At 48.4% G+C, this 15,721-nt stretch overlaps 1 protein-coding gene across 1 annotated transcript; it reads right to left on the reverse strand.

The window, feature by feature from the left end:
* Nucleotides 1–1,987: 1,987 nt before the first annotated feature.
* On the reverse strand, nt 1,988–15,042 carry Higd1a (HIG1 hypoxia inducible domain family member 1A). Its single transcript, XM_057768160.1, has 4 exons — nt 14,961–15,042; nt 10,754–10,872; nt 8,237–8,371; nt 1,988–7,514 (listed from the first exon to the last, which is right to left on the reverse strand). The coding sequence occupies exons 2-4, from the start codon at nt 10,848–10,850 to the stop codon at nt 7,465–7,467; spliced, it is 282 nt and encodes a 93-aa protein (XP_057624143.1). The 5' UTR covers nt 10,851–10,872; nt 14,961–15,042; the 3' UTR covers nt 1,988–7,464.
* Nucleotides 15,043–15,721: the final 679 nt, after the last annotated feature.

The following is a 15,721-nucleotide window of genomic DNA, read 5'->3' on the forward strand; positions in this document are numbered from 1 at the left end:
AAGGCAGCATAAGCTGGACACTAGGGAAGAAAGCGTTGTCTTCCTTCTGCTCTTGGCTTCCCTGTGGTGATGGACAGAAGCTGGAAGTGTGGGCTAAGGTCAGCTCTTCCTCCTAACTGGTTTTGTGTCAGAGCATTTCCATGGCTACAGAAAGGCACGGAGGACATAGGGCCTCTCACCGGCCCCAGGATCACTGGTTTGACTGGGCTGGCCTGCCTGGGTCTCCCCAGCCCCGGGGTTACGAGCCTAAGCACCACCACGCTTGCCTTTTATACACGGGTCATGGAATCATGAGGTCCTCAGGTTTGCAAGGTAAGCACTTTACCCAGAGAGCTGTCAACCCAGCCCATGTATCTTCCTGAAGACAAGAGGGTCATCAAGGAGGTTTCCGTCACTGAGATTATTTTCCTCCTACAAATAGTAAGCATGAAGTCTTCTGCTCGACGAGAAGCTAAACTGAACAGAACGGCAACACGAGCCAAGTCACAAACTTCATTTTATTTTTCAAATTAAGTTATTTTATGTGACAAGTGTTTGCCTGATGCCCGAGAAGGCAGAAGAGGTCCTTGGATCCCTTGGAACTGGAATTATAGATGGTCGTGAGCTGCCGTATAGGTGCTGGGAATTGAACCCGGACCCTCTGGAAGAGCAGCCATCATCACTCTTAACCACCAAGCCACTGCTCCTGTTTCCTCCGTCTTCTTAAACAGCAGTATTACCACAGCTCCGAGACTCAAACCGGCCGAGGAAGAGCTTAGTAATGTGTGACGTACCCACTGTCTACACTGCCGCATACCTAGCTGTCCTGCTTCGTAACAGGAGTTTTACTGCAACTTAAAATCAAGGCATCCAGCTCCACCTCAGCTTCGGGGGTCCAAACTCCAATCTGCCACTCTGCGCTGAGTACCCCCAGGGTCTGGGTGCTCCGCACTGAGTACCCTCAGAGTCTGAGTAGCAGCATGTAAACGGGGCAGCGAGCAAAAGCCTGTGTCTGGGTGCTGGGACTCATATCCAGAGCTCTTTTCCCGGGTGCAGCCCCTAATGGGGCCCCGAGAGCCACCACACAGGTGTTGTGAGCACAGATCCAGAGCAGAGAGAGATAAACAGCATTTTCCAGCAAAGGTTTAAAGCCTTCCTGATTATTCAGCTTCTTACTCAGGAGCCCCAAAGGATGAAAAGTTCATTTTCTTCAGACTAAAGCCTTGTTTTGATGAAGTTCTGTCTCGTCAACCTGTGATGGACTGGGGTTTTGCTGGCCTCAGCTTCCTCTAGACCCTGGCCATCAGTGGTTCATCATTTCCAGGCAAGTCTGAATCTACCAGCAGAGCTCATATCTAAAATGTGTTTGTGTCTATGGAGACGCCAGCCATCATAGGTTGACTCTGTCAGAAAACTCAAGTGTTCCGACAAGATCCAGGGACCTCTGGTTCCCGGTAACCTCCCAGATGGGTGAGATCGATTGGTCCTGCACCAGGCGGTCAGTACAGTGGTCTGAACTGGGACGACACTGTGATTTTCCTCCCAAATTTCTTCATTGTGTTCTCAGCTCTGTCATAGACTTCTGTTGTTGCTTAATTTTTTTTTTTTTTTTTTTGATTTTCGAGACAGGGTTTCTCCGTAGCTTTTTGGTTCCTGTCCTGGCACTAGCTCTTCTAGATCAGGCTGGCCTCGAACTCCCAGAGATCCACCTGCCCCTGCCTCCTGAGTGCTGGGATTAAGGCGTGCGCCATCACCGCCCGGCTTAATGTTTTTATTTAGCTTTCTTCCCTTCCTCTCTCTTTTGTGCTGGACACTGAACTGAGGGTCTCAAATACTTTACCATTGAGCCACATCCCAGCCACACAGGGAGGCCACCTGATCTCGGGAATCAGCAGTCTGTCCAGCTGCCTGGGCCCAGCGCCTTCTCCACTTCTTAGCTGTTGTAATAAGAGCGGCGGGGCTGCATCCCCGCCACCCGGCTGCCCACATGGCTAGCTTATGCCCCGAAATAATTACACGGAAACTGTATTCTTTTAATCACTGCCTGGCCCATTAGCTCTATTCTCTTATTGGCTAGCTCTTACATATTGATCTAACCCATTTCTAATATTCTGTGTAGTACCACGAGCTGGCTTACCAGGGAGATCTTAACCTGCGTCTGTCTGGAGTGAGAGAATCATGGCAACTCCTCACTCGGCTTCTTTCTCCCAGCATTCTGTTCTGTCTACTCCGCCTACCTAATTTTCTGTCCTATTAAAGGGGCCAAGACAGTTTCTTTATTACTTAACCAATGAAACAACAGATAGAAAGATGACCCATCTCCATCATTTCCCCTTTTTCTGTTTAAACAAAAAAGGCGTTCACTTTGACATAGTAAAATTACATATAACAAAACAGTTGTCAAGCAAGAATTACAGTTATAATATTTATATCTATCTTTTATTATAACTAAGGAAAACTATAACTATTACTAACCATTCTTTAACTCCATCAAAGACTCCAGAGGATATAATATTACCTAAGCAAACAAGAAATCCAAAACTCTAGAAATGACAGAGACATCTCGCTGCCTGTACAGTCACCCAAAGTTCTTTTGTACCGTTGGGGCATCTGTCTTTGGCCTTCAGGCCCATAGTATCCAGCAGACATTTTTCATCAAGCAGGAAATTACAAAGACAGTTCAGTCACTTTTTGCTGTGTCCTGTAGAATGTCTCATAGACTCTTTTATAAATCAGGAACCCCGAAAGATCATCTCACCTTTAGGCAAGTTCAGCAGTCCTCTCTCTGTGGGTTCTCTGTGTCGTTTATGCATCAGTCCAGGCAAGAGCAGTTTCTTGCCCAAATGTCTATCAAACTCCATAAGGAGCCTCTTTGATGCCCATCTTCCTCTTGAAGTAGATTGGTGCTGTCAGGAGCAGATGTGTCTCATTGTCATAAAAAGCCCTAAATTATTAAAACACTTAAATGCCATATTCTGTAGCCTTTGAAAGATATGAAGAATACCTATCTGAAATATATCTATGCATATCTAGAAAATCTAACTAACATGACTACAAGCTTTACTATTATCGATGATTATCCATTAGCAACCTATATTTCCTAATTATACATTTTTAAATGAACTACACAATCACAATACCTTAATCAAGATCAGAAATACATATACATATAACAAAATTGACCTTAAAATCCATACCAATGCAAATGATTCATATCTATATCATATCCCCCTTTAAATGTAAAAGAACATTTATAAACAATATTTGGGAACATGGGCGCAGCAACCCACAAACAGCAAAAAACTGTCTTGAATTGTCTCTCTCTCCTTTTTAAGCCCTCTCAGGTTTTACGTGGAGTTCATTACCACGCTGGGTGCCACTCTGTTGTAATATGAGCAGCAGGCTGCGTCCCCGGCACCCGGCTGCCCACATGGCTAGCTTATGCCCCAAAATAATTACACAGAAACTGTATTCTTTTAATCACTGCCTGGCCCATTAGCTCTATTCTCTTATTGGCTAGCTCTTACATATTGATCTAACCCATTTCTAATATTCTGTGTAGTACCACGAGCTGGCTTACCAGGGAGATCTTAACCTGCGTCTGTCTGGAGTGGGAGAATCATGGCAACTCCTCACTCGGCTTCTTTCTCCCAGCATTCTGTTCTGTCTACTCCGCCTACCTAATTTTCTGTCCTATTAAAGGGGCCAAGACAGTTTCTTTATTACTTAACCAATGAAACAACAGATAGAAAGATGACCCATCTCCATCACTTAGCATCTGACTGACATTCCCACAGTGATCAGTTTGTGTGTGGATCGCTTCCTCCTTAGAAAGGCTGAGACAAATCTTCACTAGCACAAGGGGGCAGATGTGGGACAAGCTGACTGGCCCACTGGAGAATAGGAGGAAGGTTCAGAGCAGGGAGAGATGGTGGAAGGTGGAGGTTTAGCGGACAAAAACACAAATCTGAGGAGGGCCACCGGCAAGGCAGACAGCAGCCTCTGCTGAGGATGAACTTTTAGTCACCCAGTTACGCTGGAAACAGCCCAGAATACTAGAGACTGACAATGGCTTCAGCTTGACCCACTTACAGATAGCTTCCCTCTTTCGTCTCTGCCCCTTGGAGGCGACTGAGGGGAAAGCTAAGCAGCCTCCTTGAGCCCAGAACTCAGGCACATGCGCAGTGCTGGTTCTTCCTAAACCCAGGTTCACTGGCCACGTGGCATTCTATCTTAAGCCTGGGCTCGCTCTTTCTCCTAAACCTAAAGGGCTGTTAGATCGGAGAACATCGTTCCCTCAGTTCTACTGCTTGGTACACTGCACCTTTAACTTCATGATCCTTTGGCTTTGATTTGGCCTTGCAGCCATGAGGGAGTGGGCTGCAGATTTGCCTAGGGACAGAACCGTAACTGTGAAATCTGGGGACTCATCTACAGAAGTGGTTTCCACGACCACTGTGGTCAGGTCCAACTCTCGCCACCAGATGTCGCTGTTGCTCAGACACGCTAAACCCAGCAGTGGCAGGGGGGTTCCAGAACCCCCCAGTGAGCAGCCAAACCTGCAGACAAGTGCTCAGGTCTCTTAAACAAAACGGGGGGGGGGTTGCTCATGAGCTGTGCACATCCCCCCTGTTCTTCAAGTTTCTCCACGTTCCGCACACTGTCTAATGCATAAAATGCTGTGTAACCGATGTTACACCACACCTGTAGGAACCCCACAGGAAACGGAAATCCACGAACGCTCAGTACTCACACACACACACACACACACACACACACACACGAATTTCACATCTGTGGTTGGAGGAATCCATGGACATGGAAAATCATGGACAGAGGACCAACTGGAACTTGACAAATGCAAAACCCCCAAGATTTACTCTGATGAATTCAACAAGCATTAACTGAGCCAAGCTCTTTGGGTGAAAAGGACCGTTGTGCCCAGATAGGTAACTGGAAAGAAAGGCTTGAAACAATCGCACCACGCTCCACTAATACCCAACAGCTCCCTACGGAGAACCAAAGTAGAATGCTGCTTCTCTGGGGAGACTTCCAGTCCCAGCCCCAGGCTCCGGCCAGCCAGACGCTCCAGCTGCTTCCTCTACTGGCAGCCATGTTCTGCTGTGATCTTTAAACCCTACGCTCACTACAATCACAGTAACAGCAGCCACGTACTGAGTCGCTAAAGCATGGCGTGCTAGGCTAAGCCCCTGTGACTTCTTATTTTCTCTAATTCTAGATTGTGTCCCCACTTTGGATGAGGAAGACACAACCATTTGGCTCACAGTGGCAATGATGAGTCCAGGTGTCACTCAGTAACAAATTCTCACAGTGTGGAACACCGCTAAAGCAGGAAGCCGAAAGACAGAGAACTTCCTCAGGCTAGTCCATGCTCTCACGTCAATCATACAGGTCCTCATCAGGACTGATCAGGTGCAGCCTGGTCCTATTAGAGGCCACATGGCAGCTCCTTACATTTGTTGGCATCTGTGGTGCTGCTAACCTTCCCTGGACTCTTCTAAAGGGCGATCCCATCGACTCTAAACTAGAACAATATAAAGCGAGTTCCATGGTCAGTCCTACAGGTAGCACAGCAGGAGGAACGCAGGCTGCTAACTGCCTGCCTCCCAGGCCTGTGGAAAGGGTCTACCCCCTAGATCATGAATTTAACAACTGCATGTTTAAGTTCTTAAGGGGCCAGCAAGAGGGCTCAGCAGGTAAAGGTGCTTGCTACCAAGACTGAGCCTGTCCACACGCAGGAGAGAACCGATTCCTCGGATTGTCCTGTGACTACTTCTGCACACATGCATGCACACACACACACACACAAATGTGAGAAAAGGGAGCAGGCTGGAGATGGCTCAATGCTTAGACCAAGACCTGCACTTGCAGAGAACCCCAATTCAGTTCCCAGCACAACTGCCTGTAATTCTGGCCCCAGGGATACTCAGTGCCTCCAGCCTGGAGGGCACCTGCAGTCGTATGCACACACCCGCGTACATATCCACATCTGTGCACAGCTAAAAGAAACATTTCTCAGGGCAGTGTGGGGCATGCAGTAGGTGCCCAACAAATGCCAAACAATGCTCCAAGCTGAAGATGAAGTTAGTTATAACTGTCTCCCACCACACGTACAAAGTTCCGTCTTCTGATTTCCGTGCTACTCCAAGGGAAGAGTCTATGCTGAAATAAATACAAGACTCCTGGTGTGTTCACTTCTTTTAATAACAATACACATGCCACGCTGTCGCTGTGGAATGGAGGTTCAGGCTGGACGGGGTTACAGTGCACTAAGCATTCTGTATGTTCCATCTGTGTGTGGTGTCTGGAAAACCACCCACCCACCACTCTCTTCTCACTTTCAGTACTTTAATATTTATGATTCTTACAGGAAAGCAGGACACTGTCCACAAGCTGTGTGTTTCCTTTATCATTTGTGTAAGTATTATCACTTTCAGTCCCTATTTCTGCTGGGATGCAGCTCACTGGTACCAGCAATTGCCCAGCCCAAGTGAGGGCTACATTTAATGCCCAGCGCCACAAAAAAGAAACAAAAATACCTCTGTTTCAATATGACGTTTAAGCACTATTCTATTACAGAGCGGCAAAAACATAACTTTGCAAGTATAAAAGAGCTAAAGTGGAACCCCCAATTAACTGTGTTTGTAAGTATGATTCTAATACACACCGCTTCTCTGTACACACACACACACACAAACACACACACAGCTAAAGTGGAACCCCAATTAACTGTGTTTGTAAGTATGATTCTAATACACACCGCTTCTCTGTACACACACACACAGCTAAAGTGGAACCCCAATTAACTGTGTTTGTAAGTATGATTCTAATAAACACTGCTTCTCTGTATACACAAACACACACACACACAAACACACACACAGCTAAAGTGGAACCCCCAATTAACTGTGTTTGTAAGTATGATTCTAATACACACCGCTTCTCTGCAGCTGCCATCAGCTTTCTGGGTGTACACACACACACACGTACACACACACACACTCACACCCTCCCAACCCTCTCTCGGTTGTAGGGGGCTCTATAATTTTAGTTATTTTTCATGCACTCTTTGGAAAGTGTTTTCAGACACCAACTAAAGCCAGCCCACAGGCAGACAAAAAGGTTGAATGAACTGGGGCAGACATGCTTCCTCCTGACACCTTCCAAAGCAAGGCCTGCTCTGAGGCACACTGTATCTGACTGTCCGCTGTCCCCCTAAGAGAACACTGTTACCAACTGCATTCAGGCGACAGGTTTCTGTTGTGTTAACTCCCCCAAGTGGCCTAGTTGGTGAAGTCACTGACAATCTGGCCACAGGTACACTGAGCTGGCCAGGAAGTAAGCCAATATTCAATACTGTGTCATTGTCTAAACCCACGTTATTTATTGTGACAAACATGTAACCTCAATATGAGACGTCTAAGTAAAGCAAGCACTTCCCAGTCCAAGGCGGCGGCTCGTCTTCTACGGCTTAGGCTTGGCCCAGAATTCCTTATACATGGAATAGCCCATGCCTGCAGAGAAGGAAGAGAAGCGTCAATACATCTCCTTCAGCATTGAGAAGACACACAACAGTCCGCAGGACAGCTACATGTGACAGCCTGTCAGGAGGTGGACACCAGAGGCACACACTCTGGCCTCCTGGCCCTCAACCCTAAAACTTTGTAACTTTCTAGGCTGGGTAGGGCCAGTCTGAGCAGCTCACTGTGTTCCCGGGCTCTGATCAACAGACAGTGTTTATCTGGCATTCTGTTTGTTTTGCTTTTTTTGGTTTTTCGAGACAAGGTTTCTCTGTATAGCTCTGGCTGTCCTGGAACTCACACTGTAGACCAGGCTGGCCTCAAATTCACAGAGCTCCGCCTGCCTCTGCCTCTCAGAATGCTGGGATTAAAGGCATGCGCCACCACTGACCGGCTTGCCTGGCTATTTTAAAACAGCCACCACATAGTAGCAGATGAAGTCAGTAAGTCACGATGCCAGTAGAAGCCCGTACGTCTTAGAATCTTTTCTACTTTCCAAAACTCACGACAGCAATCACATTCTCCTCAGGACACTGTTGCTGCCAACCTGTATTCAGACAGCGATGAACTAACAAGGGTTTACCTCAGCAGGTAAAACTGTACCGCTGCTCCAATAATTCCGCTACAGGAAAATGAGTAGCAGGCATTATCAGACTGCTTCAGGGTCAGGGAAAGCATCAAAGAGAGGCACATATTGGAAGTCCTGTTGGACCTACCGAGAGTCATGGCTCCAACAACAAAGCCCTGGGCGGCCACACGCATGTGGATCAAGTGGATGGACATCTTTGTATTTCCCCGGTTCTTCAGTTTGTATAGCCCGTACCCAACAATTGCTGCAAAGCCTGCCATTCCTGCAGAACAAAGTCCCACTCATGTTAGCGGCATGGCCGCGGGACAATTTCACCATTGATCAATGTACTCTCTGCTACTTCTGTAAGAATACTGTATCAGTTCATTAATTAACATACAAAGCTTTCGATCTTTTTTGCTTCACAAGCCCAAATCTAGAATTCATAGCAAACAGCAGCAAATCTAGATAGAATCTTCTTGGGTCTTTCATTTTTCCGAAACAGTATCTCACTGTATAGCCCTGGATGGCCTTGAATTTGCTCTGAACAGAAAATGACCATGAATGCGAGCCTCCTGTCCCTACATTCCAAGTGCTGGGTTCTGAGCCACTTCTGAAAACCTGTGGGTTTGTGGACCAAGTAGACAGATTTAAGACCAACAGACGGACAGCGAGATGTCTCAGCGCCTGCCGCAAGGAGGAAGACAAGAACAATCCCTGGAATACAAGTATTTGTTTGTTTGTTTTTTTAAAGTCAGATATTTCGATGGACATCTGTAATTATAGCAGCGCTCCTATGGACAGATGTGAGGTGGGGACAGGGCCACACAGGAGGTCATGGGCCAGCTGGCCTGGAGTATGTAGTACAGAGAAAACAAGAGAGCTGCCTCAGTGGGGTGGAAAGAGAGAGCAGACCCCCGAAAGTTGTTTTCTGACCCATACTTGAGCACTGTGGCACATATATACACAGACAATAATAAAGAAATAAAATGTTCATTTAAAATAGACCATACATTCTCTCAAATGTTTGGGAGTTCTGACAAAACACAATCATGCATTAGGCCACAAAGAAAACTGAATTTCAAAATGGCTCCCTCTTAGATTGCATAACCTAAAACTGGAACTCAGCCATCAATACAGAGTGGGCAGCAAACACATGCACACTACGGAGGTTACGCTGGTGACTGGGCGTGGATGATAAAACAGAAAGAAAGAAACTGGGAAATAACTGTGTTCGCACTGGAAAGGAAAAAACAAAAGGGGCACCTACCATCTGCAGGTGTCCTTACCGATACCTTAGACATTCCTGGGGTCCCCCAGATGTCTAATGATGGACCAATGAAGTAACCGCCCACTCGGCTTTAGCATGAACGTTCCTTCTAGAGTGGTGGTTCTGACCTCCCCTCCATGCTGCAACCCTTCGATACAGTTCCCAATGTTGTGGTGACCCCAACCGTAAAATTATTTCTATTGCTACTTCCTAACTGTAATTTTGCTAGTTATGAACTGTAAAGTAAATATCTGTGTTTTCCCATGGTCTTAGGTGACCCCAGAAGGGGCCGCAAGTCTGAATTGAGGTACTGCCCAGATCAGAGTGACCTGTGGTCATGCCTGTGAGATACTATTTTGATTGACAGTGGGAGGGCCCAGTCCCCTGGGGTGGTCCCAGGCCAGATAAGCAGGTGGTTGGACACCTGGGAGTGAGCAAGCAAGCAGTATCACTCCTAGTTTCTGCTTCCGGTTCCTGCCCTGACTCCCCTCGGTGATGGACTGCCATCTGGCAGTTTAAGACAAACAACCTTTCCTTTCTTCCTTTTGATGCTCTTGGCAATGGATTTTACCATAGCAACGGCCATATAACTAGGACAGTGATCTTTTCTCTATTTGGTCTAGCTGTTTCTCATTTGATTTTCTTGTATTCCCTATGCAGATAATTGTATCACCCACAGACCAATAGGGTTTCTTCCTGAAGTATGCACACAGCTTCTTTCCTGCCCTACGCAAAGTGTCCAGGATCCCCAGGCAACAACAGCAGAGTCCACCAGGATCCCTGACCCATTCCATTTAAAGGGAATGTGTCTAGTGTTTGAATACAAAATATAATTTGTATCTGCTTTAAGTGAATAAATTATTCCAATTTTCTGATTTTGGAATTTCCACTGGTGATCGCATTGCTGTTTCAGGAGCTGCAAGGCCTCCATGGACAAGGCATGCCTGTGACTGACCTCAGAACAACCTAAATACCAGCGTGCGGCAGCTTTGCCCATGCCGCCACACAGCCCTGGAAGGATGCAGTGTCCTCGAGGGGGAGATGCCGTAGTGTATACTTGGTTTGCCCTGGACTTCATGGCAGGCATCTTTGTTGACTTTCACCTCTGCCCTTCCAGTGTCATGAACCTTAACACGATTACGGTACTTTTGTTTTGAGCCCTGGAAAACCTCGGAGTCAGAGATGGTCCTGGGATCCTGGGATCCGACCGGCACGAGTCACTGAGACAACAGTCAGTCACACAAACCCGAGCCCACAGCTTTTGGGATGAGCTCTTAGGATGCTGGCCTTATCACACTTCAACAAAATAAGAAAAAGGTATTTCGGGATCCACTCAGTATTCAAATTTACCACAGTTCCATTGCTTTAGGCTCACGCAGACTGATCATCACTTACCAATGGGGACAAACGGTGTCTCCTTAGCTTTCCGAATAAACTTAGACCCCTGACCTTCGTCGTACGAAGAAAGGGAAAGGTCCGTGTTGGTCGACATCGTGATTTCTTCCAGAGTCTTCCTGAAAGAGAATTGTTCGAAGTTCTCAATTAAAAGCAGCTAGCACATCACCACCTGGAACCACTCCGCTCTGTCTCCGCAGTGTCTGCTGTGAACCTGGAAACTAGCCTTAAACTTTCACCACTGAAGAGAATGTGCACCTTTATCACCTGTTTACAACATTGTGAAAAACCCCGATATTCTTTTAAAACATTTGTGCAGGGTGTGTCTATGAGTGTGAGCACCTCCTTGATGGACATCCAGCAGGCAGCTGATCCACCTTCTTTCCCACACCTTCCCAGTGCCCCCCAGCCTTCCTCTTTACAAGTCTATTTTCCTGTTACAACAGTGCTTTCCGAGGCTCCGGAGAGGGCCAAGATGAGCTTAGCAGTTAGGTAAATACAGGAGCAGGACAAAAATAACAAAATGTAACAAAAGATAACAAAAAATAACTCATTTCCACCATCACAGGGGCAAAGGCCCCCTCCCTACAATCATCCCTCACACAGAGTTCATGGACATTTCATCTCGGTGCAGTGACTGATCCATCCCATCTTTATAGTGCTGCCTGCCTGTAATCCTGACCCATGGGTTCAACAGAGGAGGCAAACACAGCTCCCAGTACACAGACCTCCCACTGGCACCAACTGCTGCCCATTGCACGTACAATCCTGGACTCTCCACGGGCAGCGCATTCCCTTCAGGACTAAGGGCAACAGATTGCTCTTCCTGGGGGTTAAATGGCAGCAAAGCCTCAAAGAAATTCCAGCTCTAAAGCAGGAATGTCTGTTTTGAAAGTGAGTTCTTCCTCCCTACAGAGACAATACTACCGTCCAACAGAGACGAAAACGAGCTAGCTACACACAACATTCAGACGAGAACTTCCTAACGCAATAAATCTTACTAAGCTTTTGTATATACAAGGTTCAGTAAGCTCAAGGTTCAGGACACTCACTATATTTGCAAAAATAAAACAAATACTGACTAGGTGTGGTGGCACACAGTTTTAACAACAAAAGTCGGAAGGGGAAGGATCTGGAGTCCCAGGCCAGCCTGGGCTACAACGAGATGATACCCTCTCATCTCAAAGAAAGCAAAACATATAAACACAAATCTCCAAATAGGCTATAGAAGGTATCCTGACTCGAAGAAAAACATATACAGAAATCCAAAAGCGAACACTGAAATAACCGATGGTTCAAAAAGCAGATTATTTTTTAAAAAGGAATGGACAGAATGTACTTAATTGCCAACAACATAATCCATATTGAACTACAGGAAACTATCTTACCTAGAACAGATTTGAGAGGTTTCATAAACACCTAGGACCGCAAGAACTGCATGAACGGGCTCTATGGAGGGACGACACACTGCATCCAGGCCTGCAACGCCCCCCAGAGCCACCTATCTGAAGGCTGAACGGCACTCAAGAGGCAGGGGCAGGTGAGTCTCTTCGAGTTCCAGGACAGTCAGAGCTACATAATAGACCCTATCTCAAAAAAAAAACAAAAACAAAAAACGAACCTCCCTTTGCCCTTTAGCCTCCTGCACTCATTATGTGAGGTTATCTCCAGAAGCGGTGTGTGATGGATCACCTGTTGGCACGCATGAAGCCAAGGGAGAGATCCCTAGTACCGTCAGCCAAACAACCAACCAATGATAAATAAGGAAACAAACCACAGTGGTATCTTTCCCCCATTTCCTATGAGGATGAGGGTAACTGCCCCGTGGGTTCACGGCGCAACAGGCTCTTCTTTCACGAGGGAGAGAGACAACTGGCTCTTTTCTGTACAGAAAAGCCAGCAGGCACGGGTTCTTTCCCTCCATCACCTGCGATTATTTCCCTACAGACTCTCAGGGTAGCATGGGCAGGGCACTTGACCTCACTTCCAGAATGCTGCCTCTGCAGTTAAGACTTGAGGCACACCAAGTGGCCATTATTTGTTTTAGGGGACTAGTGATGGCCAGAGAGGAGGTGATGCACGCCCTATAATCTCAGCACTCAGAGGAGGATCATGAATTCAAAGCTAGCTTAAGCTATGTAGCAACACGCTGTCTGAAAACAACAAAATAATGAAATCAAGTTTACAAACGACATCCACCAGGCATGACTGGACAGATACCTGGCAGGAAGCTGAAGATAAGCCTAGAGCTCAAAGAAGTCGTGTTGATGGGACTGTAGTTACGTGACCTACGTGACAGAGGCATTCGCCCCAATGCATTAGGACGCATCTGTACCAATTATATATGTGTTTGGCTACCAGGAGGGGCTACAAAAAGCTGAAATAACTGAACAGTTGTGTGTGGTGGCACTTGGCTGTAATCTCGGAGGGAGGAGATCTCAAGTTTGAAGCTTCCCTGGGCTATACAGCAAAACCCTGGCTAAAAAAAGAAAGAAGAAAGAAGAAATAACTAATGACATTTTTGGATTCAGGAATATCATGAGCACATTTTAGGACACAATTAGATGAAACAGGTGCACTTAAAGTCCAATGCATACCAGAAATGTAAATTCAAATTAGACCTTCATATCATCTTAAAAATGATGTAACTTTAATAGAATCGGCCTACATAGAAAACTTTTTGAATACGTAATTCTGATAATTACCTTATCACCTGGAGATTTCCCGAGTATTCATGAACTACCACCACATAAACAAAGAGGAAACGATACCCTTTAAAGTTCCAGGGTCAGTAGGCTCAAATCATACCCTGAGTAGGAAATGATCGATATGCTCCTGTCACGGGTGGCAGAGCCAGGTTTGGAGGGCCATGTGAGTTGGTTCACACTAGGAGTTCACCTCTGGAAAGGCTCTCCCCACTCAGCCCACGGTTGACAATATATTTCTGGCTAGACCAACACTTATGTTACAGGCGCAAATTTGAACTGGAAATACAAAATTCCATTCCTAACAGAGCCCCAATACGGTCTCTGAAGTGTAAACACTGTGTAAGTCATACCTAAAGTGAAAGGGAATCTTTCTTCAGTGACTTAAATTATCTAACAATTCCGATTTTGGAGAGACTTTTTCCCCTCAGTAGATTTTCTTTTATTATCTCCCTCACCCAGAGACTGACCTATATCTGTCGGGAAGCAGAACATTATTTTTATTTTTACATCACCAATAACCAGATATTCAAACCTATTATTCTGTAAGGTCAGGTATGATCACTGACAGCCTGTTCCAAAGGCATGGCAACCTAGAAGAGGTAAAGTGGCTGAGCGTCAGGTGATGCAACAGCCGGAGACCCTTCTCAGCCTGTCCCTTTGATCCCAAGAACTATCATCTAAAACAATGGTTTCAAATTCTGATCTTGCATCAGTCACCTGTCAGCTTGTGTAAAATGGCTGCCAAGGCGCCAGCCTGGAGATGTTGATTCAAACTGACCAGGGGCAGGACACAGGATTTATGTTTTAAGGAGCCCTTTAAAGCAACACTGCTGTACAGAAAAGAGGATCCCCTAGCACACTCCACGGGCACCGAGAACCACTTGAAACCGTCAGAATTTGCATCCAAACTGTCAAGCGGCAGGGTGCCTCGGTACTTCCGGAAGCAGATCCCCCTCGGTGGGGATCACACCCTCAGGGAGGGGGCTGCTCTCCATCCCGGGAATAAGCGAGGGAATCGGGCAACACTGTTGAACCACCCGGGCTGCTGGCAAATCCAGCCGAGCGTCTGTGATCTCGACGCCACGTCCCCTGGTCAGGGGCATTCGTATTCCGCCACAGCCTTCTTCCTATGTGACACAGGGTCACCTAAGGTCGGCGCTAACCCCGGGTGACGCACCGGGAAGGCCAGGCCCAGGTGCCCTCGCGTCCCACCCTGCCCGTGACCTTGGCCCGCCTCCGAGGCCGGTTCGTTCGCGCTGCTCCCTCATCGCCCGTCGCTGATCCTGGGATCCCCGAAGCTGGCACCAGCCCAGTCCCCGTCTCAGATGGTTCCCTCGGCCGCGATCCGCTCCAAAGCTCGGGCCTCGGTCCCCACATCCCCGGGCGACAGGGACCCGGGTCCCCCCGCCGCTCCCCGCCGTCCCCGCGCCCCACGGCTCGCAGCTCCCGGTCTCCGGCCCTCTCGAGCACCCTCCGTCCTCCCGGCCCGGCTCACTCACAGAGACGCGGCGTCCCTTGCAGTCCCGCCGGCTCCTGACCGCCACCGAGTGCGAGCACACCACCTCCGCCGGCTCCGGCCACCGCTCGCCCCAGCCAATCAGAAGCCAGCAGCCGGCTCGCCGGGTCCCGCGGGCTCAACTTTACGTGCGAGGGCGCGGGGGGCGTGGCCAGGCGGAGCGAGGCGTTGATTGGCTGGGGCGCCGGGGCTCGTCGGCCGGCGTCGTCGCACGCTCTTCGTGTCAGACGTGAGGCCCGGGCGGCCCGGTTGGCCCGGACGGGTGCTGGCTCGGCTGCCCGGTCGCCTCCCATCTCTCACGACTCGCTCGCCCGGCTCTGCGGACGCCGCGCACGCGCAGGCTCGCCCGGCTTGCTGGGTCCGGCGCGGGAGCATGCGCCGTCGGGTCTCCTTTGGGCACCCTCCCTGGAGCTGGTGGAGGACGGGGAGCTGTGACCTCACCCGGGCCGGAGGAGGAGTCTTCGGGGCAGTCGGCTTCCGGGGCGGCGGCGTCCAGTCCGTCCGTCCGAGCCCGGGGCCGTATGTCCGAGTTAGCGGGGCGGGACGTGGCGACCTCCCTTGGTGACTTGGGACAGGAGCAAACGCCTGTGCGTCCCGGGTGGGGCACCCATCACAGACCAAAGACAGATTCCATCACCGGAGCCCGCGCCCCGGTGAGCTGCGAGCCCATCCAGTCGGCTCCTGACAGCTGCCTGCCTGGAGCGCCCTCCCCGGCCTGAGGCTGCCCTGTGTTTACTGATTAAA

This window comes from Chionomys nivalis, chromosome 4, assembly GCF_950005125.1.
Source record: "Chionomys nivalis chromosome 4, mChiNiv1.1, whole genome shotgun sequence".
Classification (NCBI taxonomy): Eukaryota; Metazoa; Chordata; class Mammalia; order Rodentia; family Cricetidae; genus Chionomys; species Chionomys nivalis.